Below are 25682 nucleotides of genomic sequence, written 5' to 3'. Positions count from 1 at the left end.
TAGCCATGTACCCTCATGAAAACTCCCTCCTTCCTCTCTGTAACTAGCTACTACTCTTGGAAAACTGTGAGCAGACACTCACCACCTGCCCAAGCCTTCTCACTTCTCCGCTGTACAAATCCAGCCTGTTAAGCTGTAAGAGTTCTCCAACCCTCAAGGCATTCACCAGACCATATCCAATTATTCAGACCACATCGAAACTGGGGGCGATCAAAACTGTACACAATATTTCATGTGTGTCCTAACAAGTGCTGCTCAGAATAATCCCACCCTTTGATTGCCTGTTAGTGTTTAAGAGGTATTTGGACAATGCCCTTAGTAACATGCTTTAGCTTCTGGTCAGCCCTGAAGCAGGTGGGGAGCTGGGGAAGGTGCAGGTCCGTTCCAACTGAAATTATTCTATTCTATTCTATTCTATTCTATTCTATTCTATTCTATTCCATTCCATTCCATTCCAGTTTTCAGACACACACTAAAGGTTCAGATAACAGAAGTAATTCAGTATCTAATTCAGTTCTGTTGCTTATCATTACTTCTCATTCCATTTCCAGATACATCAGGGAGTAAAAATGTTTTTAACTCAGCCCTCTGTGAAACAATAACCTTTTGCCCCCCTTTTTTTCCCTTCTGTTTGTAAAATCAAAGAGGACATAAAACAACATTTGACAAACAGAAGTCGATCAGGACAAATGTATGAATTTACATTTTACAGAAGTCATAAATAGATTTATATGTGGGCCACGTGATGTGGGCTGGGCAGGCAGTTGTTCCTGCTTTGTGAGGCAGAGATCAAGATTCCTTTGCTATGTGGGGAAAAACCCAGAATTTTCAGGGCAGTTTCTCTCATTGAGGTGAAGCAGACCAAAGAGATACGACACAGGTAAGCACTCCCCCACTGCTCACTCCGCCCTCTTTCCTAATGAGTTTCCTGCTTTTGTGGGACAGACCGAGAAGAGCTGCAAAGGAGTAGAAGGTGTGTGATCGTCTAGAAACTGCTTTGGATTCAGAACCTGGAAAACAGAGATTCTACTTTCCCACCCAAAACTTGTACAATGGGATCTTCCCATCAGTTGCTATCTTCTCCCATATTCACTAGTTTCTGACTTTTATTTTTGAAAGAAATCTTCATAGTTTTCCTACCAAAAAACTCGAAAGGAGGAAGGGAGAGTTTTAACTGGTGTTCTATCCTCGGGTCAGAACGCGAAGCAGCAGTGCACATTTTTCCTTGTGATGAAGAGAGAAGTTAAAACATGACTGCTTGTACCTACAGAAACCTCTTTCTGGTAAGTAGATGCTAAAACAATTGTGTTTCTTTTGCCTATATGCTTTTAACTATTTTTGCTGTAATAAAGGGAAAGCACACAATGTAACATGGAGCTATATAAAACTGTTTATTTGTTTGGAGAAGCATATTCATAAAAAATATGCCCCTTGTGTCATGCTTTTTTCCTTCAAAGAGATCTTCACCAAAACGGTGGGATAGATGTTAAGTTAGTATAACATGTGCAAGACAGCTCCTTAATTATGGTATTCTTGAATACCACAGAGCCCTGGTATTCATTCCATATTGACTGCACACAGTGACAACTTCTGTCTCTTTCACAGAAATGGGGTTTGGAATGGGGGGCAGGAAAGACTCTCATGTCTGAGAACAGAGGAAAAAAAAGCACATCAACCGAGAAGGAACTGAGAATACAGGCAAATACTGAAATAAACACCTACATTTTACGAAAGCACACATACCCTAGCTACATCCAGAACCCAAAGTTACATTACTGCTCTAGTGCTACACTGAAGTAAAATGCTCAATTTACCAGGGCAGACAGGCCTATTAAATAATGCTGCTTTTCTTCCGGGATTTGAATGAGTATTTGAATGTTGATTATGCAAGGCACAGATGTCCTAGAATTAACCCTTATAGTTATTCCATGTTTTGCTTTTGCAGTAACCTCAATCTGCATTACTGTCAAGCCAGGCCTTTTTAGATATGTCTGGTAATAAGTACTGATGGTCCATTTTATGCATTTTATGTTTTGCAGCTGTGTCCAAGTATTCCAACTATTCAATATGCATGCACACAGGAAATTCTAATATGTTTACATTGGTGTGCGCAGATTTCCCAGGCTTATGATGTACATGCATGTACTCGAGTGTCTATGTTTTTACTTTGGTCACAATACTTAGAAATGTGTTTATATGCTCATGTTTCACGTTGAAAAAACTGCTCCATCTTCCACAGATGCCTGTCCCTTTAAGTGACCATCTGTTCTCAAGTGTCTGCTACCACCATCCCTTCTGCCATGTTGTTAGAGACACGCTGGAAGAACATCCGCCAAACCTTGCTGCTTCTGTTCACCGCTGCTCTTCTCATCGGGGTCACCATGCTGGCCATCTCCTCTAACATCAACCCAGTAGGCTATTTCTTCCTCGGGGTAGGGGGAGTGTGCCTGGTCGGCTATTTGCTGAGTGTGTTTGTCGAGTGTTACCTGAGGAATCAACACCGGCGTGACGCAAATGAAATACCTCCAAACAGGCAAAGCCAAGCAGGGTAAGCAGCAACCTGGTTACTCCTCTTTAACTCTCTCACCTCACTCATGGCCATTTTAAACACTCTTTTGCTGCCCTTCCCCTGAGGGACCAAATGCAGACTCCGTTCCCAAAAACAAAAGTTATTTTCATATTATTTTCTCTCATTACTGATGTGGAGGTTGCAAATGTCAATGCCACGCATGTCCTGTACCTTTTATAATATGTATTTTCTTCCCCCTGGGAACTGATCCACTAAAACTTGCCAATGTTAAACTGATCCAGGCCCATTTTATTTTTCTTTGAGTAATCGAGGCTTGCCAAACAATGAGTCAGACAAGGAAAAAGAAAAAATGTTGAAGCAATACCAAATCTTATTTGGGTTTAGCTCTATAAACCTTATCTCTAGAGCAACTGTTTCTTGGCAAACTTTAAGAGAAACCTGTAACTGGGTGTGTTTCCACTCTTAAAATTCCTGCTTGACACTAATAAAACCCCTGATTTTTAGAGACTCTGAATACTACGACATTTTCCTGGCTTCACGTTCATTTGCAGGTTCTCAGCATTAGCTAATTTAACCCCAGTTTTCCTTCTGTCATCGAAGAGGTTAACTCTATTTATAGCCTTGCTTCCTTGTATAATCCAGATAATCATTATCCACGTGCATAAATGACTTGATGTTCCCAAATACAATGTTTATTTTTAGAAAGACTATATTAAAAAAAAAAAAAAGTCTGTATTGGGCCCTGCTAGCTTGGGGACATACTTAAAGAAAAGTAGTATTCTTTTATTTAAAAATACAACCTGAAAAGGAAAATGTCTCCAATGCAACATTTTTTTCTTTGCAGATAGCTCTTTTAAACGTGGAATAAGTAGTCCTTGTTTAAACTAAATGAAGCTACTTAATTTTCTCCACTTCTTAAAAATGGATGGACATTGAGCTAATATATATAAAAAAATAGGTCCTGTTTTAGGTTCCTTATTCCATGAGATAACTAGTACTTAGCAATCCTTAGTGATAAATTTCAGCTGTAGGAGGACACCAGGTTAAGCCTAGGACACCAAACTGAACAGTGTGGGTAGCTTCAATAACTCTGGGGAGTGTGTGAAAATGGTCAGATGAGCTATTTTCTATACCAGTAAGAAAGACATTGAATTGGCTGGAGAGGTGAGTTGATCAGGGGCAGAATATCCTACACAGCAGTACCACGTGAGATACCCTGTCTCAGTCCCATTTGTTGATTGCGGCATGGTCCCTACAGTCCATGATCGGTACTATAAACATAAATTATGCACTGAAATAACGAGCGTGTCTGGCATTGCTCTCTGGCACAGGGTGAATGCTGCCTATGAAGCGCCCACCTATGAGGAGGTGATGACCATGTCAGCTCCAGCTCCAGCAATATGGACAATTACATCCAACCCAGGCTCCGTGCCCTCGCCGCTGAGCGAGCCTCCCCCGTACAACGTCGTTATTGAATCCTCTGCCCAACAAGAGATGATGGTGGAGGCTCTCCAGGGGCCAGTGCCAGCAGACACAGTGCACACCTCTGAGACAGACACGGGCTCCAGGACGCAGCTGCAGCTGGTGCTGCCCCCAAGACTTCAGCGGTTTGTTTCGGACATCCATGAAGACAAAGATGTTGAAGAAAGGTTTGAACCACTGGAGCCACTCACTCCACCACCTGCTTACGAGACTGCCATCAGTGATGAGGTCTTTGCAGATGCTCACCAGCCCTCTGTGTTAGGACTGATTTCACCTTCCATGAATAAAGAACCAAACCCTCACCCCAATACAGGAAGTTCCTAGAGGGATGGTAAAACAACTGATGATGTTTTGCCTAAACATTTGTCTCACCATTCTTTGAACCAGAATTGAAACTACAGACACAGCTTCTGATGTTACTAGAATCTTTTTGCACAAAATAGAAATCAATGCAATACCACGCTGCTTTGACTTGGCAGATACATAAAACCAGTGTGAGGAAAGTTGTGTCATGTATGGCAACATCCTCAAACTGGAGATACACCTTTATGGGAGAGGAGAAGTAAATCCTGAGAAGAGACAAGATTGACAAAAAAAACTCTGAAGAAGGACTGTAGGATGCAGCCAGAAGAATCTGCCTGGAAAAGGGGAGGAATAGAAACAACACTAAGCACATTCTGCCTGTGCATTGCAAACAACTATACTGCTGAGTGCTCTGTGACTTCAGCCACCCTGAAATCCCTACAGAGAGACCTGCACTCCCCACCTTGCTGTTTTGCAGCAACACAAATTTATGGTCTAAGCTTTTTGTTACTGTCCCTCTGCCACACCTGCTCCACATCCTCACCCGTGCTACATGGGAGTGTGACTGAGGGGAGAGAGGTCTGACTGCATCTGGAAGCTGGTACCACCTGATACATGTCACTTAGGCTGAAAAGCTGATAGTATGTATGAAATTACTTCTGTTGTTCACAAAGTTCTCATCCCACACAGCCAGTGGTGGACAAGAGGGAGATAAGTTTTCCCCCTGCAAGAGAGGCCAGCCATGTACACATGTCAGCATCCTCTGCTTGGCCTTCATGGCCCTACAGCAGGGTTTATGTCTGCTGTATTACAGACATACTCTAACAGATGGCCTGAGACACTTTACTGTCATCATGCACAGAAAGGCCAAAGCTCCTCCAGTTCTCTGTGGGCTCTGGAAAGGTCCAGTCTGTCTGCCAAAGCAGCAGAGCACTGGAGGACAACCATCCCAAGACACATTTGGCCTTCATCATGATGGTTCTAGGCTGTATGCAGGTTCTAGCTCTCCCTGATCAGTGATACTGATCCTTTTCTGCAGTCAAAGTGGTCTGCAGTATGCAAAGAGATGCATTTGCATCTGGTGAATGTCCAAATTAAAAAATAAAAATGGTGGTCCAAACCTCCTGTGAAGGAGAGCAGCAATCATCCCAGCCTTGCTCATGACTGCATCTTTAATTCATGAGGAACCATCAAACCAAAGGCTAGAAGCAAATAAATTATTTCTTATTGTTTGATTCTTTATATTTCAAAGGAGAAAAAATAAACCTTTTATGTTGTTTATAAATAAATAGGACTGCATTAAAAATTCCTGGTGGCATCATTAATTTTTCCTCTCAAAAGAAACACTCCACAAAGCCATGCTTTTGCTTGCATTCTGCTTATTTGATAATCTTAGCTTAGAAAAGAGAGAGGAGTTCCATTTCTGAATCAATAGCTGAATCACTTTATTATCACTATTGATGAAGCAATTATGATACCTCTATCCTGGAAGTATTAGGAGAGACAAATTTGCTGATCAAGGCAATGTGATTTCTTTAATGTCAATCACTACTTGCATTTCCCTCTTCTATCTGTTAACAGAAAAGAAAAATACCTCACCAGAAGGTGTCACAGGTATGTGACACAGGCATAGAAACTTTCGCTTAAACTGGACAACTCAGGACTTGCCTGAGTGCATCAAATTGCCAAGAGTCAGGAAGAAATTCAGATGGCCAGCACAGACTAAAAACTAGCCAAAACAAAGACCAAAAATGTCATCAGCTATGATCAATACAATTTTGTCTTCAACCTTTGTAAAGGTTGTCAAGCCTTTGGACTTGCGCTAATCTTTAGCAGATAGAATTCCTGTGAACCAGGATGCACTATGTGCTAAAGAATAATGTGCAGAAGCCATCTGAAGCTTTATGTGATTTTTTTTTTTTTTGAAAGTTGTATGGGGAGCAGCTGTGGGAGCTGGGGTTGTTTAGCCTGGAGAAGGCTCAGGGGAGACCTTATCGCTCTCTACAACTCCCTGAAAGGAGATTGCAGCCAGGTGGGGTTTGGTTTCTTGTCCCCGGCAACCAGCGACAGGGCCAGAGGAACTGGCCTCAAGTTGTGCCAGGGGAGGTTCAGGCTGGACACCAGAAGGAGTTTCTTCTCAGGAGGGTTGTCGAGCATTGGAATGGGCTGCACTGGGAGGTGGTGGAGTCACCGTCCCTGGAGAAGTTTAAGGGAAGGCTGGACGTGGCACTCAGTGCTATGGTCTAGTCGCCATGGTGCTGTTCAGTCAAAGGTCGGACTTGGTGATCTCAGAAGTCTTTTCCAATTGATTCTGGGATTCTGTAATGAGAGCTGGGAATTTGCTTTCGCTAGGGTGCTCCCTTGATTTCACCTTCGTATTTCCCTCCGTATCTCTCTGCACCGTTCCTCCCTCCCTGCAAATTACAGCACGTTATCATTTCCGACTGCAGCTGATTTCTGCAGAAACCCATCTCAGCAGAGGTAGAGAAACTGAAATAGGTTAAAAATAAAACATTAAAAAATGCCCAGAGCCGGTAAGCTTCCCAGGAAAGCCGCATCCGCGCTACTGCGCCCTGCAGCCCCGATTGCTCCGCGCCCCGCACGCCTGAGGGGCCGCGCGCCAGCCCGCGCAGGAAGAGGCGGGAAAGCGCTCCTGCTCCAGCGGCGGTCACGTGACGGCGGGAAGCGCGTCCCGCCGTTTGAATCGCGGGGGCCGCCGGGAGAAGGCGGGACGCGGCTCTTTTCCGCCCGCCCGTCGTCAAGCGGCGGCCGCGACCCGAGGGGTCCCGCCGGTTCCTCCCGAGCCGAAAGTCGGGAGGGGGCACGGGTGGCTCCTCGCCGCGGCGCTCGCCCGCCGTGTTCCCGCTCCTCCCAGGATGCTGGCGGCGTGCGGCATGCAGCGGTGCCACCAGGAAGCGCTCAAGAAGAACCGGGTGATGCTGGCCAAGCAGCTGGTGTTGAATGTGCTGGTGGAGCACATGGTAGAGAAAGACATCATCACCACGGAGATGGTGGAAATGATACAGGTACGCGGGTTGTCGCCTGCGCCGTGAGCTTTGCTTCTGGCTGAGCTCGGTGTCGTTCTTCGCAGTGGCAGCATGGAAAAAATTCACCTGTTACCTGCACGTTTCAGTGGGATTGCACTCTGAAGAGGACCTGCAGGGGTTTGGTTGCAGCGGGCAGGAGAGCTGTAAGGTGCCTTTGTAGAAAGGCAAAGTGCATTTCCTTTTAAGATTTCCCCGTGTTCTGGTGTGCAGTTGCAGCAGGCTGCGCTTAGTGCATCGGGTGGGAGCGTCCAGTCCTTTATTGTAATTTTGTGCTTATCTTTTTCCTTCTACGTATAGAAATAGGAATAATATGTACTTCCAAAATAATACTGTGAAAATAAGTAATGAATATGTTATATACCAGTTTGTTGTGGCACCTTCCACACAAAGAATTAGTGCTTCCTATATGTTTTTGTAAATTGTGTGAATTGCATTGCAAGGCTCAAGGGTCACTGTTAAATAACAAATAACAAATGCTGTTTGTTTGTAGGCTTGTGTTGCTTTCCCTGTGCAGTGGGTGCTGTGGAGAGAAGTCATTGGAAATAGCTTGGGATTTCTGCCAGAGGGATGGTTTCTGCCAGAACACTGTGCAGGATGAGCTGCAGGTCTTCAGAGAAAGCAGTCTGGAAAGGAAGTGGTTGAAACCGCACAAGTGTGTGTCAGGGCTCAAGTAAGGAACTGAGGGGGTTTTTAGTCCCCTAGCAAAGTTCATGGTCCCATAACAAAGAATGGATGCTGAAAAATGGGATTATGAACTATCTTCTGGGTATGAGTGTAGAAAATGTAAACCTGAGACTGATAAGGTTTTGCTGGCAGTGAAAAGATAGCTTCCTGATTAATTTTGAGTCATTGTCAACGATAATGTGAATCACTTTGCATACTTTGACACAGTGACAAAGATATATTAGATGTCTCATGGGGCCTGTCAAGGATATCGGTGCTGAATTGTGGGAGCTCCAGGCAGTCTCACCTGATATAGCTCCAATCCCTAGTGGGGGAGAACAAAGATACCATGAAACCGTGCATGCCAGAGAATGAATCAAGGACTTCTCTGGGTTTGGGTTGGAGTAGTTCATTTCTTCATAGTAGCTGCTATGGGCCTGTGTTTTGGATTTGTGCTGGAAACAGTGTTGTTAATGTCGAGGTGTTTTAGTTTTTGTTGAGCCAAGGCCTTTTCTTCTCATCTCACCCCAGCAGCAATGCTGGAGGTGCACAGGAAATTGGGAGGGGCCACATCCGAGACAGCTGACCTCAAGTGACCCAAGGGACCCACTCTGTTTGGTGTCATGGTCAGCATGTAAAGGTAGGGGAAGAAGAAGGAAGGGGAAACTCTGAGTGACAGAGCGTGGTGCTAATGATGCCACGGTCTTGGGTTTGATCCCTGTATGGGCCACTCACTTCAGAGTTGGACTCAATGGTCCTTGTGGGTCCCTTCCCATTCAGAATATTCTGTGAGTCTAAGTCACCACTGTGAGTGATGGAGCCCTGCTGTCCTTGGAATGGCTGCACTCCCTCCTGCCAACAGGAATTAGTGGATGAATTCTTTGTTTCGCTTTGTGTGTGTGGCTTTTGCTTTAAACCATATTTATCTCAACTTTTCTCACTTTAATTCTTTGGATTCTCCCCACCATTCCACCTGAGGAGGAGGTAACTGAGTGTCTGATGCTTAGCAGCCCACAGGGGTTAAGCAACAGCATCGCTGAAGTGTGAATGGTGAGTAGGGGTGGGCTTTTGATGGCCTGCACTTTGTCACCTGAGGGGAAGAAGGGACGAAAAGGAAAAAAATCCTCTCAAACGTAAGGTTATGACAGAGAAAGTATTTTTTGGCAAGGTGCTGTTGTAGGTTAAAAGTATTAAACTGAGCTAAAGGAATCTTCCCCTCCAGATGTAATTGAGTAAAAGGGAATGCAACAATAGTTGGTAATGGATTATCAGTAAGGAGAAAGGTCTTATGATGATAAGTCAGGTAAAGAGTAATAGCTTAGTGGAAAAATTATGCCTAATACAATAAACACACCTAACTAAGTGCTTAAATATGTATAAATGGCAGTAGCAGCCTGCGCAAGGGAACAGAGTGACTTGGACTACTGTTGCAGGGCATTGATCTGGAAATTGCAACAAAAATAGAAATATGGCAGAGGCAGAAGGAAAGCTGGATCTGCAGAATACACATCGTACTAGAAGGATAAAAATGAAGGGAATGTTTACTGGATAGTCCTAGACATAACAGTGCTATGGAGAAAAAGTAAAGTGCATTAAAAAAAAATCACTTGAGTGGAAAACACTTTGTCTTACCTTTGATCTTCCTGTAGTAGGTCTGTGAATTTTTAATATTCTTCCTGTCTCTGGCAAATGTGAGCAGAGGTCTTAGAAGTGCTGTTAAGTAGCCTGTTATCGTAAATGTATTGTGACACTGATCGCCAGGTACCTTAATGGAAACAGGAGGAGCCAAATGCCATTGTCTGATGAAAGAGAATAGATTCTCCTGGATATTATAGCTGACTGTTTCTATATATATCCTCCTGCACCCCCAATAAGTCAGGAAATCAAGATCTGGATAAATAATTATGTTCTAAATCATCTTTTTTTTAAAAAAAAACACTACAGTTACCCTGGTCCTGTTGGCTTGATTTAAGCTAAACAAAAGAAGAAAATGGAAAATTTTCTGGAAATAGAAAATTCTGGAAATAGAGCACTTAAATAAATTTCTGTAATCTGAGGAAAGTGAAATAAGTCAATGAGCTCAGGGAGGTGAACCATGACATTTTTTCCAGAGGTATCAAACCCGTACTGAAACTTTACCCCAAGTAAGAAAAAGATGGGCGGGGGAGTGTGTTCCAGGAAGAGCCACTGAAGGCAAAGGTGGTTGAACTGGATGAGGAGCTCACAAGGAATATGAAGAATAAGTAGAGAGTTTATAGGTGTACAACATTGGAGAAGAATCAGTAAATAGAAGCTGCTTCCTTTGATGTCTGAAGTGTGGGGAGATAGTAGGATCTGACAGTATTGAATTTAAATTGGGTCATTCAGAAAGCTACTAAACCATGTGAATTTTTTTCCACAGTATACATTTTCAATAAAGTGTAAAGAAAAAAAATTGTGTTTACTTTGTAGTGAAAATGATGTTAAAATTATCTAGGTGAAAACCCAGAAGAGTTTCAGACACAGGGGGAAAATCATTGTGGCAGTAAAGTGGGACAGTGGAAACCACTGTTTTTAAGGCAAGCTCCAACATCTACTTGCATAAATGCTTTCTTGTCGGGGCATCGGTGTTCTTCCAGAGCTCTGAGATGGACTTTTAATATTGCAGATATGGTAGCAAGAGCTTTCTTGCTTTTTAAGGTAGTTGAGTACTCTGCACAATAATCAAAGACTGAGATTGTATATATACAGAGATTTAAATACTCTGTTGATCACTAGACAGTAATGAAGGAATCATTGGTTTTGACAAGTGACATAAATTAGATTAGGATGTTTGTCAATTTTATATGCTTTTTCTGTGGATTCTGCAGGTGTATAATAAGACTAATATGGACTTTTGACAGGACTTCAGAATTTATTTACAATTAGTTTCTGTTATGCCGATTATCAAACCCATCTGTGAGGGGAAAGAAATAAATTAGGGGTGTATTGGGAAATAAAATGAAAGAAATGTCTTATTAACCTCTGAATGTTTGCTGAACGTTATTTAGCATAACCTAAATGTGATGTGGAAGGTGAAGTCATATCAGGAAGCACAGCCCTTTGAGTGTTTAAGGAAGCATTAAGGAAGAAGTCTGCCAAAAGCTGACTGCTGTGCATACAAAGTGCAGAATATGAACATTCTGGAAATTTCTTAACTTTTCAATAAAGCTAACATTCTGGTTCTTGAGGTCAACTTGTATTCCTAACTATCATTTATGGCTTAGAGTCACACACTGTGAAAAAGATGAATGACCTTTAGCTTGCCTCAAAACAGCTGCAGAAAGGAAGAAAAATTCATTAGATACTTAAAAAATCAAGTCTCAGCTTACTTTATTAGCCACAATAAAATTCAGTGAGCTTACAGCAAGATACAAATATATGGAAGTGGTTATTTTTGATGACTAATGGAGCAGTGTTACCAGGAGAAAGGAACCTTTGTACTTCTGGAAGACACAAATAAGACATTATTATCAGTAATTCTAGTCAATAGTACTCTGAAAATTCAGGTTCCTGTGGGAATAGGAAAAGGTACATACACTGTTAAGGGAAAGAGGCTATTTATGGTAGGCAGTGACTTGTCTCCTGTAGCAAATGAAGACCAATTTATAGAAAGGAGTTTGATAAATAAGGGAAAGGACAGAAGTAAAGGAACTCTGTTGATAAAAATAAATGCTCTTAATCAGTCATTAATGAATATAGGTCTGAAATTCTAAAGAGGTTCGTAAACATTGGAGCAACAAGATTTTGCAATATCCTCCCAAACAATGTGTTAGGGCAAAAACCAAACTATGTTTGACACTGAGCTTGATAATTATGAATGAAACCAGATGATGTGATATCTTTTGTAGCAGAAGATTTCCACATTTACCTCGAGGCTTCTTTTTTTTTCTGATTTTCCTGTGATTGCTGTATTGTTAAGCCTCAATTACGTGTAACTCATCAGCTATTCTTAATTGTCCACCAAAAGGAGACATCTTGGATCTAAGTGATAATTGAAACAATATAGGATTAATTCCAAATAAATAAAATTTATTTCTGATATCTAGTATTTTGGTACGTGATTTTTGGTGTGGTTTAGATTTCAAAGGGAAGGGTATTATTGTATAAATTGTACGTTTTGTTGGCAAATACCTGTTAATATTCTAAAAATTAGAACTTCTTGGCATTGTTTCATTTTTTGATGGTTACTTTTCCACATACACTACTGTATATTGCTTCATTGGTCTAAGTAGTCATCTGTACATAGGAAATACCATTCTGGAACTAACTGCATATAGTAAGTATTTTGCTTAATGTTTCTGGAGGATTTGACTGTCTGTGTGAGACCATTGGATAGTAGTGGGAGCATGTTTTTGACTTTGTATATTCAGCGAGGAGAAGTAGATCCTGTTCCAGCAAGAACTGGAAGTAAAATTTTAGAGAGAATATGGTGTATTACTGTGTGTGGTCATGTATGAATTGCTGGCTTGTTGTGTTGTCATATACTCTTCAGCAAATAGGAACAGAGGAGTGTGAATGAAATTAGCTAGGAAGAGTGTAGTAATGGTTCTAGCGCAGCTAAGCGTAGTGGTGAAATGTTTTTCTGAAATTAAAAAAAGAGAAAGTTGTTCTGATGATTCAGTGAAAGTTAATTGTTGGGTGTTACTGAAGTATGGATTTTGGGTTTTTTTTTTTTCTTTTTTCTTTCCTCTGGGGTCAGGCCAAGTCTGGGAGCTTCGACCGAAATGTGGAATTCCTCAATTTGCTGCCCAAGAGAGGCCCAAATGCCTTCTCAGCCTTCTGTGAAGCTCTGCGAGAAACCCAGCAGCAGCATCTGGAGACAATGATCCTGAGGACAATGTCCAACCTGAGCCATGAGATTGCAAGGGTACGGCAGTTTTAAAAAAATAGGATGGATGGCTTGTGTTTCACATTGGGTTTGGGCACAAAATGAGCTTTATAAAATGGGAACAACTCAATTGTTTACAAACGATAGAATGGTTTTACTGGAAGTTGAAACTTGTAGTAGCCTTAGCAAAAGCCAAGAGGAAGAAACTTGGGAAGAAGAGAATTTTCATAAAGAATCACAAGATGGTGGATGTTGGAGAGGGCCTCTGAAAGTCATCTCTTCCAACTTCCCTGCTCAAGAATTACCTCCAGTAGGCTTCCAGGGTCACATCCAGGCAGTTTCTGAATATCTGCAAGGATGGAGACTGCAGCCTCTCTGGGCTGCCTCCTCCAGTGCTCAGGCACCTCCTAATAAAAAAGCATTTCCTGATGTTTAAGAAGGAGTCTCCTGTGTTTCGGTTTGTGCCCATGGCCTCTGGGTGTGTCATTGGGCACCGCTGGAAAGAGCCTGTCTCTGTCCTCTTTGCACCCTCCTTTCAGGTGTTCATACACATTGATAAGTTTCCCTTGAGGGGGATGAGGGATCATCTCCCTTCATCTCTTCTGCTGGCATCACTCCTCCTGATGCAGCCCAGGGTACCAGCTTCCTTTGTGCCAAGGGTACATTGCTGGCTCCTCTTTGGCTTGGCAACACCCAAGTCCTTTTCTGCCAAGCTGCTTCCCAGCTGGGTGGCCCCCAGGATATATTGGTGCCCCAGGTACAGGACCTTGCACTTCTTCTTGTTGAACGAGGTTCCTGCACTGTTCTTACATCCAACAAGTTCTTAATGGACGTGTAATCAATAATCCAAAAATTGAAAGGGAAGTATTATTTTCTCTGAACTTTTTTGTTTTAGTTTTCAGTGATTATCTGAGTAGACTTAAGGAAACAAATACTTGTACTTCTTTGTTTTGGTTTTTTTTTTCACCTTTTCACTATGTGTACTTAGTGTTGTACTAAAGGAAGAGTTTTGGAAAGATTCCATGTTCTAAGTGCATTGGCAAGGATGGAAACTCTCAGTAAACATATTTTATACAAAGGAAGGGAGAGCAAATACTTCTTAACAAGTGTTCCCTTATTAAAATGTAAAATTTATCAGACTACCCATTTAATTTTTTGTTTTCAGTTTTTCTTTGCTATACAAACAAGGAAATCTTGATCGCAAACAAAAATATAGGAATCACCAGACAATCAAATTTTTATTAAAATCAAGAAAGCTAAGATAACCCCTTGTGTAAAGATTCTAAACTGAGGATTTGGGTAGAAGGGCAGATGATCGAAGAAGGGGAGGAGTCTTGCCTTGAGAGAAAGTGCTGCTGCTGTCTTGTCATGATGTTTCTTTTGGAAGTGACCATAATATTTTATTTCAGTCATTTTTATGTGTATATATAAATGCATGTATCTTTTCTTCCATGATACCTTCAGCTTTGTACTGTAGAGAAAAAAAAAAAAAAGCTATTTTGTGCTACTCTTTTTCACGGATTTATTGTTGTTTTGTAGCTTGAACACTGTCATGAGTCAGATCTTCCATACCCTGCCAGTGAGTCCTGTATTTCAAAGAGACCCCGTTGGCTTGGTGAGTTGCACATGATTTGCTACCTGGTTGGATCCTGCCAATTTCTTAATACTGTTTTAATTTGATTGTAGAAATAAGTTTGCCACCACTTTGCTCATCCCAGGAATGCAAACTTGACAGTAAACTGACTGTATTATGATCAAAGAGGGTGCTTTATAGCATATGGGAAGAGACAAACATTATGTATTTCTTGTTAGCTTCATTTATTCTTATGGGACACTTTTTTGCTTAAAACAATACATGTCAGTAAAATTCTAGATTTTGCAAAGATTTTCTTTAGGATCTGTAATAGCATTTCATTGAGCTAGCACTCTGATAAGATACTGACTTCAGGCAGTATTCCTTAACCAAGAGTTCCTTCTTAAAAAATTAGTTTAAGGCTTTATATGTGTTATCTGGGTCCAACTTGCTTTTCTTTAGCTTCTGTCAAGTGCAGCAAATGAGCTTTTCCTTCACGCATTTCCAGCTTAGACCAGAGGACTGGTCTAATAAACATTGGTTGGAATGAGTCTTCTTGCTGGGTTTTGTGTTGCTTCTGGTAATGCCTGAAGTCCTTTTTCCCTAACCACAGGTTTACCTTTATGCTGGTTACTAGGAGCTCTCTCTGGTGTTAAAGAACAAGTGTCTAATTTTTGGAAACTTTTTTTATTCATCTGCAAGGGTTTTAGGTTGGGTTGTTTTGATTTTTTTAGAGCATATGTTCCTCCAACCAGGAGAGCCATGCCTCAAAAGGCTGAAAGAGGATTTCAGAAGAGATCGTGAATGTCATTAGCTCAGTTTCTTTGGTACAGAGGAGTGAGTGTTTGTCTGCAAATGGCAAATAGCTGATTGTCATTCCCCTCATCTGCTGTTATCCAGAGGAAAGTGTTCAGAGGCAGATTAAAAAAAGGGCTTTGCACTTTATGAAAGTTAAAATTGTCTTGTTTGATCACTTATGCATGTGTTCAGCATGGGAGACCTTTTATCACAGGAAAGAACTATTCTGTTTGAAATTTTCTAGCAACATTTCATCAGCCAAACTCTGAAAGTAAGAACATACTGTGCAAAACAGCAGAAAGCACAAGGATCTTAAATTAGATGAGAATTCTGTTTTCGTACTCTATAGACTAGGCCTTAGATAATGCTAACCCACATACAAGCAAAAATAAAAGCTGTCAGTTAAAATAAATAAAACAAGTATACCATTACAGTACTTTTTTTCTCTTCTGTGTTTCATTTTGTGTCAGTAGACCCTGATCAAACAAAATTTTTGGAGGTATGAAATATGCATAAAATTTTGGAGGTATGAAATATGCATAAATGAATATAGTTCAGAATTTGCAAGTTACTAACTTAATGCAGAGGCTTTGTGTCTGAAATTTTAAATTATTATTAATATATTTGGCTTTGCACAGAACCAGTAGAGCATTCCTTGGATAATGGAGATGGTCCCTCAATTCCTCCAGTGAAGTATTGCACTCCTGAATTTTATCACAATCACCAGCACTTGGTAAGTGGTTGGCAGGGAAAGTCTTTAAGATGTGAGATGTTTGGATCTATCAGCTGAACATGTGCCACTTAAAATTGAGTTGAAATGCTTCACTGGGATGCAGATCAGAGTTGTGCTATTTGTGTAACTGAAAGGTGCTACCAGTCGTGCTCCATTTGATGTGGTTCTCATTTACAAGTGTCAAGAAATCCTGAGAATTCTGTAACTCTAAACAAATCTCTGCCTCTGTTTTTTTGATCACGAAGAGCTTGGTGGAATGACTTCTCTACTGTTGCTCTCTGTGAGCTGTCAGTATTATTGCCTCAAGTTTATTTTTCTGTGTCCTCATTTTCTGTAAGATGACAAACCCTCTAAATGACTGTAAGATAGTAGAACTGTGTTTTCAGCTAGTAAGTTGGCTGTTTTAATTGTCAGCTGTACCCAATAGAATCCTTAGGCTTAAGAGCCAGATCAGGATTATGTGCTAGAATTCTACCTGTGGGTAGAACAATTTGAATTTCTAATCTTCCGCTGCAGTGTTTGAAGTTATATATGTAATCTAATTCCTTTTTGTTGATTCTGTCTGTAAATAGATTGGTGGGGTGGGCTTAAGGAAAAATTACTTTGTGTTGTGGGATAAACACTTCATTAGGGTTATACAATGTCAGAGGCTCTGTGTATAACAAAACAGAGGTTTTGTTTGTATGTTGGTTTTTGTTTGGGTTGGATTTGGGTTTTTTAGGAGTGGTTGTTGTGGGATTTTTTGCAACTGTCTGTAGGGGGTGACTTGATTAATCAGCAGGGCCAGTGTGAGCTTGACTAGGCTCCTTTTACATCTCTGCCTGGATACGCCTTATTTGGTAATCTCTTTTGGTACTAAATTTTACTTCAAATTTACAGGAGTGTTAGTTAGTGAATTGCTATTGATTTGTTGTTGTTAGAGTGGTAGGGACAGAGACGCAACTTCTCTGAAGGCGCCCCTCTGAAATTTGTTCTTTTCCTATTAACCTCTTTTGCCAGTTGCACAGTTTTGAAGATCAATGACTGACAGTCCCTTGCTGTTACGATGACACTCATTGCTTTTTTACATCTCTGCTCCCAACAGCAATTAAGAAACGTTAGCTAAATTTTGCATAGTGTTGTCCTTTGATGGGGGTGACACAAATGTATGGGGCCCTGGTGGGGTGAGGAACGGGAAAAAGTTAGCAATATCTAATTCACAATTTGAAATGAATAAGCTGTGTCTCTTTTAAAATGAGGAATAAAGCAAGGCAGTCTAACTTATTAATAATAGTATTGTAGCATTGTCAGTTGTGGAGGCTGGCAAGCAGAGGCATATCAAGTTGGTGTGGAATGATTGCTGTTCTATTCTAACACATCTTTATTTCCTTGTGTAGTCTAAATTTACCCATTTTTAATCTTCCTTTCAGGCATACAAGCTGACATCAGAGCCCCGGGGCTTAGCGCTGATCCTCAGCAATGTCCGTTTCAGCAGTGAGAAGGACCTGGAATACCGCGCGGGGGGAGACGTGGACTGTGCTTCCCTGGAGATGCTCTTCAGGCATCTCGGGTATCGAGTCACTGTTTTTCATGATCAAACTGCACAGGTAAGGGGGTGATCCCAGTACTTCACAAGTGGTGTGCATGAGAGTTTGTTTCATTGTTGTCTCAAGAGGTTCCCTCTGGTATGTAGCTGAGCTTTGAAGATATGAATTATCACTTAGGAACAGAATATGAGGCTGAACGTGATGATGTCTGATCTTGTACTGATCAACACGAGAAAGCTTGGAAGGCTGGGCTCTTCCAGTAGATAGTAGTATCACAAAGGACTACAAGAGGTACTACTCTAGTCTGACCCTAGTGCAATGGGCAGCTTTTGAGACCACACCTGGCATATGTGCTAAAAGCACGAATGAAGTCTCCAATTTACTCTAGATAGACTTTTTCATTGTTCTACTCTCCTAAAAGTTAAACTTTGCAAATATTTGGTGTAATCTTTGCTATTGTGATGTTTTCCTGTCCTTTCACTGGTGAAGTCAGTTTGCATCCCATTCATCAGTCTGTCCGTGCAGTTCAGTTCCACTCTTTCAGTCTTCACTAAAAATGTGTATGTGCTTCACTTAGGAAAATTGGTTGTCTTCCATGACTAACTTAATCAAGCCATTCTCCCTAGGAATGCAGTTGTGTCTTCTCCAGCATAATTTGATCTTAGCCCTTTTAAATCCCTATTAATTCAAGTGATACAGGACCTGATAAAGAGTGTTTTATTCACGAACAGAGCTTTTGCAACATTGATAGAAGATATTTGCATCTGCCATATTGTCAGAGTTCCTGGAGTTTTCCAGTTTAAGTTTTGAATTGATCACTAGTGTCTGAATTCCTGAAGTCCCAGAGTATGTATCTGTTAAGTTGCTCCAATGTCCCAGCCAGATTCCAGTGTCAGTGTAAAACCTCTGCAAAATATCACTTGGTTTTGTCTGCTGGCCTAAGTGATTTCTGCTTCACAGTGTTATTCTTAGGAGTGAATATTGCATAAAAGAACAATAATATTTTGCCCTTTTTTTTCTTTTTTTTTTTTTTTAATAGAACATGTCTTTTTCATGTAAATTTGATGGGGGCAGGGGCTTTTTTTCTATCTAACAGGAGGGCTATTTGTATTCTTCCCAGAAAATGGATTCACTTTCCCTATGGAAGGCTGGAAAGCATTGGATTTTTTTTCCCTGTTCTAGGAGATGCAGAATGCACTGGAGAGATTCTCCAAGCTTCAAGATCATCGAGATGTGGATTCCTGCATTATTGCTCTGCTTTCCCATGGTGTGGAGGGTGGGGTTTATGGTAGTGATGGCAAACTACTACAGGTATGTTCCTGAGTCCTGCTCTCTTTTTGTAGGTTATCTCTAGGAAAGTAACCATGTTCAAAAAGGGAAAAAAAAAAAAAAGAAAAGACTGAGGATTCACATATTTTAAAGCAGAAAAAAATAGGCGCTGGAGGGAAGAAAAGGGCAGGGGGCTGTCTGTGAGAGGTCTGGAATATGAGAAATGGCAAGCAGGAGAAATTATCTCTCTGTGTAAATACTAGGTAGAGTTCATGAACCCAAGCAAGTATGAACCTGGGGAGAGGGTGGAGAAGGGATGTGTTTGTCACACACTGAGTTTGCAGATAAAGGAGAGGATTACCAAGACTGGTGAGGTAATAAGCAAAAGACAGGGAAGCAAGGTGAAACTGGGTTTGGCTTACAGAAATTTCCTCTCTTTCTTCTCTCAGTTGCAGGAGGCTTTCCGGCTCTTTGATAATGCAAACTGCCCAAATCTCCAGAATAAGCCCAAAATGTTCTTTATTCAGGCCTGCCGGGGAGGTGAGTGCCCAAACACTGAAAGTCATGTACTTGGCATGCCATTAAGGCTCATTTTGCACACATGCACACCCTCACATTCAACTTGCTGTCAACTTCCTCTTTGCTTCTCTCAGGTGTAAGTGGGACCCATATTCACCTCCTTCTGCCCTGCTGCTGCCACTGCATCTGTTGCTCTGTAAGTGTCTTTAGCTCTGCATGAGGTGTGTGCATTGCCTTGCAGACCCCAGAGCACCTTAGTGACATAAAGCTCTGTCACATCCCACTCATACCCCGAGGCTTCCTCGTGCTGTGCCTGCAGTAGGGGGAGTGGGGCACAGGATGCACAAATAGCAGCACAGCATGGAGCAGTACACTAGCACTGGACTCTTGCTGAGGTCCTGTCTTTCTCTGGATCCTCGATGTGTTTTGTCTCTTGTGGTGGTCTCTTGAGCTGTCAGAGGTAGTTCCAATTATTTTTAGGGTCTTGTCTTTTTCCTTTACCTTAACCTGTTTTCAGCCTCAAATGACCTTTCCTTGTACCCTTTTCCACATACTGCTGTTGAATTCTTACATGCTGTCGTACAGAACTCGATTTTCATGATTCTTATAGACTTGTTCTTCTGTGCTTTGTGTACCTTTTTTTTTTTTAATTCTGCTATTCCTTTTCCTTCCTTTTGTAATAAACAAACACATCTGTAACTAACTACCTTTCAGATCTGCTAATGACCAATTTCTTTCCTCAAGTGTTTGGACTCTGTGAAATTGCAGCTATTCCAAAGTGAAGCTCTGTCTTACAGTTTCTTATTTCCCATTGTGATAGAGGAGTTTTCCTCGTGTGTATGCTTTTCCCCCTGCTTTTCCCTTTTTCCTCACAGTTGTCTCCCTTCTTTCTCACTTTCAGCAGGCTTTACAGTTTGTCCTCTAGTCTCTATTCTTCTTTAATCCCAATGCAGGGAAAAGCCCAAAGTCTACATAAAGTATTTCAGTGATCAGAAATACTTGATCCTTTTAAGCATTTGGGAATATGGTAACATGCATGTTTACGATATGAATTGGATCTGATTGCTTTCCTTATGTGAATGAACAGCTAGATACTCTTGAATAAATATGAATGTGCAGATTCAGGGTGGAAATAAGTGTAATTAGCCATAATTTTCAGCTGACCTCATTAGGTAATTATGTTTATTTGACTGTAACGTTACCGTAATGAGTCTGTTGAGACTAACAAGTCAAGCTTGGCCTTTGTATTCCCAAAAAAGTTACCGTTAAGAAGAGTGGTAAAGCTTGCTATGCAAAATGCTTTAGAAGTAGGATATTGCAATAGACAAAGGATTAAGATACTTGAAAAACTGGAAGGAAAAACTCAATTTAATAAAACCAGCAAAGAAGGCAAACCCCTGCCTTGTCTAACCTCTTTTAAACCTTGATTAATGGTTGGAGGGGAAAGCCAGTTACAAAGTAATTGAACTGTCAACAAAAATGTCCTTTAGACAGCATTAAAAGGACTGTATCAATAGTATTGTCAACTTTGAAATAGTAGTCAATCTATCTGTGCCATGCAAGTTAGCTGGAACTAGTTGAAACAAGATGAGAAATACCTAAGTTATTCTTCTTCTCTAAGCTTACATTGTAGGCCTGCTCTATCTTCTATTAGTGACACATTTTAAAATGTAGATAAAGAAATGTTGGTACAGTCCTAATTCCCAATGAGCTTTTGGCAGGAGTCTGCTAAAGAAGTAAAGTAGTCCACCTGCAGTCATGGATCAAAAACCAGTGGCAACAGAAAACAATGGGAGGAGTTTCAATGCGGCATAAAATGAAACTTTGAAGTTGCTTAATATCTGTGTTTACTGTAGTCAATTCAGAAGAGTGAAAAATTATGCTGACAGCTGGGTAGTTAGCAGTTACTTAAATTAATTGGCAGAACAGCTGTCTGGGAGCTTCAATACAATTTAAACAGACTTGATCAATCTGTGGCAGTGGTTCTATAAATTAGAGGTTAAGTATGCAAAAGGTTAGTGCTTTACACATTTTAGTTAAGTTGATTGGAGTGGTGTTTGAAGATATTTATGAGGAAGATGTGTAATTCTGAAGCTTTAATCAAAAAAAGTTTTGATTTTATACATAATGGGGTGATGACAGTGTGAATAATAGAGTTTGACAGTAAAATTACCTGAGTCTTCTGAAATAAAATGCACTGTGAACAGTGCACTAAGTTTTTAAAAAGACAGAGAAGTGGAAAGATTTGGAGAAGTGTGATAAAAGACATGAAAAAGTGTGGTTAAAAATGAAAAAAATATGCATTGCTACCCTAAAGTGATGAGAGAGGAACTTAATGGAAGCCATTATGAACTTCTAAGCTGTGGAGACTTTAATTCTAGGCTGTTTCAGACAATCACACCCCTCCCACTGCTGTTTTCTTTTTAGGGGAAAAGAACAATGTTGCTGACTTACAAACTGACCACTTTCTGAGCATAATTATGAGATGCTACCTGTGCCACTGCCTGTTAAAGGGTTAGAAATCCAAATGTATTATTTAGGCATGAGCTAGCAATAAAAATTGAGAAACATCTTAGGAGGAAGACTTCTGAAGTGGACACTTAAGCCTTGTAACACTAGATTCTGATTCTGCTGTTAGGAAAGAAGAAGAATAAGTTCTCATCTTAGACCAAAATAAAACAAAACCACAAAATTATATGGAAAATCTGTAAAACGTAATTTTAATTTTCTTGCAACACAGCTGGACTATCAAAGTTACCACCACTAAGCCATTAGTTGAGATTATAATGGACACTCTGCATCATGCAGAAAACCAATTGAGGATATCTGCACTTGCATAATACACACTCATGAATCCTGGAAAGGGCATTAAATGCTCTTCAGGTTTTAAACTAATCTCTGTGGACTGGAGTTCTCTCTCATGTTTGGGGTCAGATTATTTTGCATTTTTTTTCTGTACAGTTTATGCTTTTAATTGAAAGAAGCAGTATTTCAATCAGGTTTTAGAAACAGGTAAGATACTTGGTCCAGGTTTTCTACATGTCCTGCGTGTAGATCTTAGCAACCAAAATTACAGCTCTTGTTTGAGTTCTGCAGTAAATAGACAGTTAGCATTGCACTAGACATTTTTGGGTATTTCCAAGGTGGGTATGAGTGGAAAAGAAAAACTTCATGAGTAGGCATCAAATCGTTCCATGAATGGTGGAGAGCTACCAGAAACTCCCCTGCTTTCATGATTACCCCATGATCTGTGCAGGAAGAGGTGGGAGCAGAAATCAGCATGCAGACCACATCAGGTTAGGTTAAGCAGGTGCAGCAGTTGTTGGTACCTGCATTAGTTTGTGCAGAAGAACTTTCAGATGAGTTTAGAACAGCTGAGAAAGCCTCGAGTTAATGCAAGAATTTTTTGCTTGACAGTAATTGTGGCATTGCTGACCACAAAACTAAGTAAGTACAGGAAAGCTACATCCAGTAATTCAGGATAATTTCTTCTCCCTTTCTCCCTCTCCTCATTTATTGCCACCACAGATGAGTTGGACCGGGGAGTGGACCAAAGAGATGGCAAAGGGCGGTCAGATTCTCCAGGCTGTGAGGAAAGCGATGCGAACAAGGAAGAAAGCCTGAAGCTGCGGCTGCCAACGTGCTCGGATATGATCTGTGGATATGCTTGTCTGAAGGGTAATTGTTTGGGCCCCTAATTGTTTGGGCATAAGCAGGTTTTATGTGTCTGTGTTCCCCAAAAGTCTTCACGGTAGACATTCTCTCGCCAGGCACCGCGGCCATGCGGAACACCAAGCGTGGGTCCTGGTACGTGGAGGCTCTCACCTTGGTGTTTGCAGAGGACTCCCGACACACCCACGTGGCTGACATGCTGGTGAAGGTAAAGGGCATTTCCTCTCCCACTCCTGCCTGGTTTTTGAAGGGCCTTCCATTGCTTCAGAATGCTAGGATTAATCTAGTACTATTAAAGCACTTATTCTTGCCTTGTTTGTAGCAAAATTACAGTTCTTTCCTCCTTCTTATTTGTTTATATACAATTCCATAGGAGTTTAGCCAAGTAATGATGCTGTTTCTTTGATTCCTGTTTCATTGGTGTGGTCGCATGGTGAACTTGTGAGTAGAGTTCATATTGCTTGCCAAGAATTACTTTTCTTCTATAGAAATAGCTTTTTTTTCAGGTGAATTCATTCCCTGAACATGCACACAACACAGCTGCCAAAGCAGCAGTACTCCTATAAGTTAAAGTTTGAGAAAGCAGAAGAAAAGGGACTGAAAAAAAGCAGTGTGACCACAGCAACCTGAGCTGCTGTGGAGCTGCCCCCTCGTTCTTTATCCTTTTTATAATTAGGGGACTACTTAATGCTTTAAACAGAAAAATCTGTGAGTACAGAAAGAAAGGACATTCTTCTTCCTTCTGTCTTTTTAATCCTTCTAGTCACTTTAATTTTTTACTCTCACATCTAGGTGAATAGGCAAATCAAGCAACGAGAAGGTTATGCCCCAGGCACAGAATTTCACCGCTGCAAGGAAATGTCGGAATATTGTAGCACGCTCTGTCGGGACCTTTACCTGTTTCCTGGCTATCTACCAGGAAAATAACCTTGCCAGCTCTGTTTGAAGAGAGATACTGCCAAAGCTGAACTTTGACTGTGGATATCTGTTTCCACTCCTATGAGCTGTGCCAGCAGATGTGCAAGCAAGGAGTGCCAGTCTAATTCTTTATGTCCTTTTCTAAAATAAACTGGCAACTCTCCTTGTAATCTGACTCAGTCCAGGGTTTAAAATTCTAATATCCCAATTCCCTCTGTGTGTATAGAAAGTGATGGAAAGAGGATCAGCACTGGAACTGGAAAGAAGTGGGAACATCCCTTTGAAGGAGACAAAAGGACATTTGTGAACAAAGTGAATGTGAAAATGGAAATGGACTACTAGTACAATTTTTAAGTTAAGCCTTTCTTAAGGCTTAAGAAAGGAAAATCAGTCAAAAGATGCTACTTATTTTATGCTTGTACTTTAACAATTAAAATACTTTCTGCATGGTTATTCTTACAGGACAGTTGACTCCTGTGCACATTAGAAAAAGGCTCCTTATGAAGGAGAATCTTCCCCCTCTAAAATGGAAGGTTATTGTTCTCAGTACTCAACACTTTCCATTTTAGTCACTTAAAAGTCTATTTTTCTACATTCCTTCTACAGCCAAGTTATCAAGAGAGCTATAAGATATCCCAGATTATCAGCAAAACATGTAGAGACCCAGACAAATATGCCTGCATAAAATGGCCCAGGAATAGTTTTGAATCTAGAAATTCTAGATTAACTTCCCTTAGTCCCAAGAGTGAGCAACTGCACGGAATATATTCCGTTTGACGAATTTGTTTGCCATAGTACTTATGTGTCACAGCAGACATTCACTCCACCAACTTCTCAGGAGTCTGTAAATTGCACTGTACAACTGAAGCCCTGAAACTCTCCAGCCTTGTACAAGAGGATCTTTTGTCTTTTTAATTAACAAAAGTATTCAAGGCAGCTCTTTACATTCTAAGCATGTTGCTTGGATTATTTATCACTGCAGTTTTTTTCCCTTTTAAATGAGAGGGAAGAGTTTTACATTATTGTCCTGTTCTGTGAGTTTTCTTTCTTAACCCATGATCATTTAAAAGCATAATCTATCACTTCTTTTGGAAATTTCTTCCACAATCTCTTAATGCTGTAATTTGTGTCTTGCTGTGTCCAACTGCAGTTACTCCCACTTGATGTGGTGTGGGAGATGGGCATTGTTCTCTTTTTGTGGTAGAGCCTAAATCCTGAGATACTGGATTGCATGTGGAATACAGGTGGCTCACTTCAGTCTCAGTCTCTCCATTTTGTAGCACTAAGTTGGCATAGTTCCTGGCTTTTTTTAAATGTAAGTATGGCTTTTAAAATATATTTTTCAGGATAGAATTATGAATGGGAAGCACAAAGGTAAATGGAGGGAGGCTGGAAAGCTAGGCATGCGCTCTTTTTATTATTCTGCCTGGTAAATGAAGGCTGTGTTTCCTCCAGCTGACAAAGGTGCAGCAGTAACATGTATCTTGTATTTATCCTACACACAATGTGATGAACAGAACAAGAATCATACTTGCCAATTGGTGCCTTACCCTGAAGTCTAATATACCATTTTAGGGGCTCGTGTACCTCCCTGGAGTATAAACACTGTCTTCCCGAGTGCTCCCTCTACAAAGTGGTGCAATATTTTACAGATAGGTTTATTGATGAAGCAGTCCATTCTGATGGATTAAATTTCTGTAGGATTGCATCAAGTTGCATTATCACTGCCACTTTTATATATCTTTTTGTACACTTGTATTTTACTGCCTTGAGGTGTCAAAATAAAGAATTTTTGTTTGA

The 25682-nt window shown here is 40.8% G+C and overlaps 2 protein-coding genes across 5 annotated transcripts; both read left to right on the top strand.

Annotated features, from left to right (window-relative positions):
• The first annotated feature begins 756 nt into the window (after nucleotides 1-756).
• On the top strand, nucleotides 757-5609 carry TMEM139 (transmembrane protein 139). 3 transcript variants are annotated; one of them, XM_038157776.1, is made up of 4 exons: nucleotides 757-880; nucleotides 1120-1283; nucleotides 2240-2548; nucleotides 3862-5609. In XM_038157776.1, exons 3-4 carry the CDS (start codon nucleotides 2301-2303, stop codon nucleotides 4334-4336), a joined length of 723 nt encoding a protein of 240 aa, XP_038013704.1. In that variant the 5' UTR covers nucleotides 757-880; nucleotides 1120-1283; nucleotides 2240-2300; the 3' UTR covers nucleotides 4337-5609. The 3 variants fall into 3 exon arrangements, with proteins under 3 accessions (XP_038013704.1, XP_038013714.1, XP_038013695.1); XM_038157786.1 differs by having other exon boundaries at nucleotides 784-880; nucleotides 1198-1283; XM_038157767.1 differs by lacking the exon at nucleotides 757-880 and having other exon boundaries at nucleotides 887-1283.
• Nucleotides 5610-7005: 1396 nt separating this feature from the next.
• CASP2 (caspase 2) lies at nucleotides 7006-25682 on the top strand. 2 transcript variants are annotated; one of them, XR_005258459.1, is made up of 10 exons: nucleotides 7006-7341; nucleotides 12746-12913; nucleotides 14414-14489; nucleotides 15884-15978; nucleotides 17388-17564; nucleotides 18687-18815; nucleotides 19223-19313; nucleotides 19427-19488; nucleotides 22821-22970; nucleotides 23063-23172. XR_005258459.1 is itself a non-coding variant. In XM_038149551.1 (10 exons), exons 1-10 carry the CDS (start codon nucleotides 7192-7194, stop codon nucleotides 23889-23891), a joined length of 1281 nt encoding a protein of 426 aa, XP_038005479.1. In that variant the 5' UTR covers nucleotides 7009-7191; the 3' UTR covers nucleotides 23892-25682. The 2 variants fall into 2 exon arrangements, 1 of the variants encoding a protein (XP_038005479.1); XM_038149551.1 differs by lacking the exon at nucleotides 19427-19488 and adding an exon at nucleotides 23757-25682 and having other exon boundaries at nucleotides 7009-7341.

The sequence above is a fragment of the Motacilla alba genome, chromosome 1, assembly GCF_015832195.1.
Source record: "Motacilla alba alba isolate MOTALB_02 chromosome 1, Motacilla_alba_V1.0_pri, whole genome shotgun sequence".
Taxonomy (NCBI): domain Eukaryota; kingdom Metazoa; phylum Chordata; class Aves; order Passeriformes; family Motacillidae; genus Motacilla; species Motacilla alba.
Note: the sequence above shows the minus strand (reverse complement) of the source record. Positions and strands in the feature narration are given on the sequence as shown.

Excerpts from the sequence above, each read along its gene's own strand:
- CASP2 (XM_038149551.1), top strand. The coding sequence starts at position 7,192 with ATGCTGGCGGCGTGCGGCATGCAGCGGTGCCACCAGGAAGCGCTCAAG. Across the intron at positions 12,914-14,413 it reads TGAGCCATGAGATTGCAAGG|CTTGAACACTGTCATGAGTC; the intron begins GTACGGCAGTTT and ends GTTGTTTTGTAG. Across the intron at positions 19,314-22,820 it reads TATTCAGGCCTGCCGGGGAG|ATGAGTTGGACCGGGGAGTG; the intron begins GTGAGTGCCCAA and ends TTGCCACCACAG.
- TMEM139 (XM_038157776.1), top strand. The coding sequence starts at position 2,301 with ATGTTGTTAGAGACACGCTGGAAGAACATCCGCCAAACCTTGCTGCTT. Across the intron at positions 2,549-3,861 it reads AACAGGCAAAGCCAAGCAGG|GGTGAATGCTGCCTATGAAG; the intron begins GTAAGCAGCAAC and ends TCTCTGGCACAG.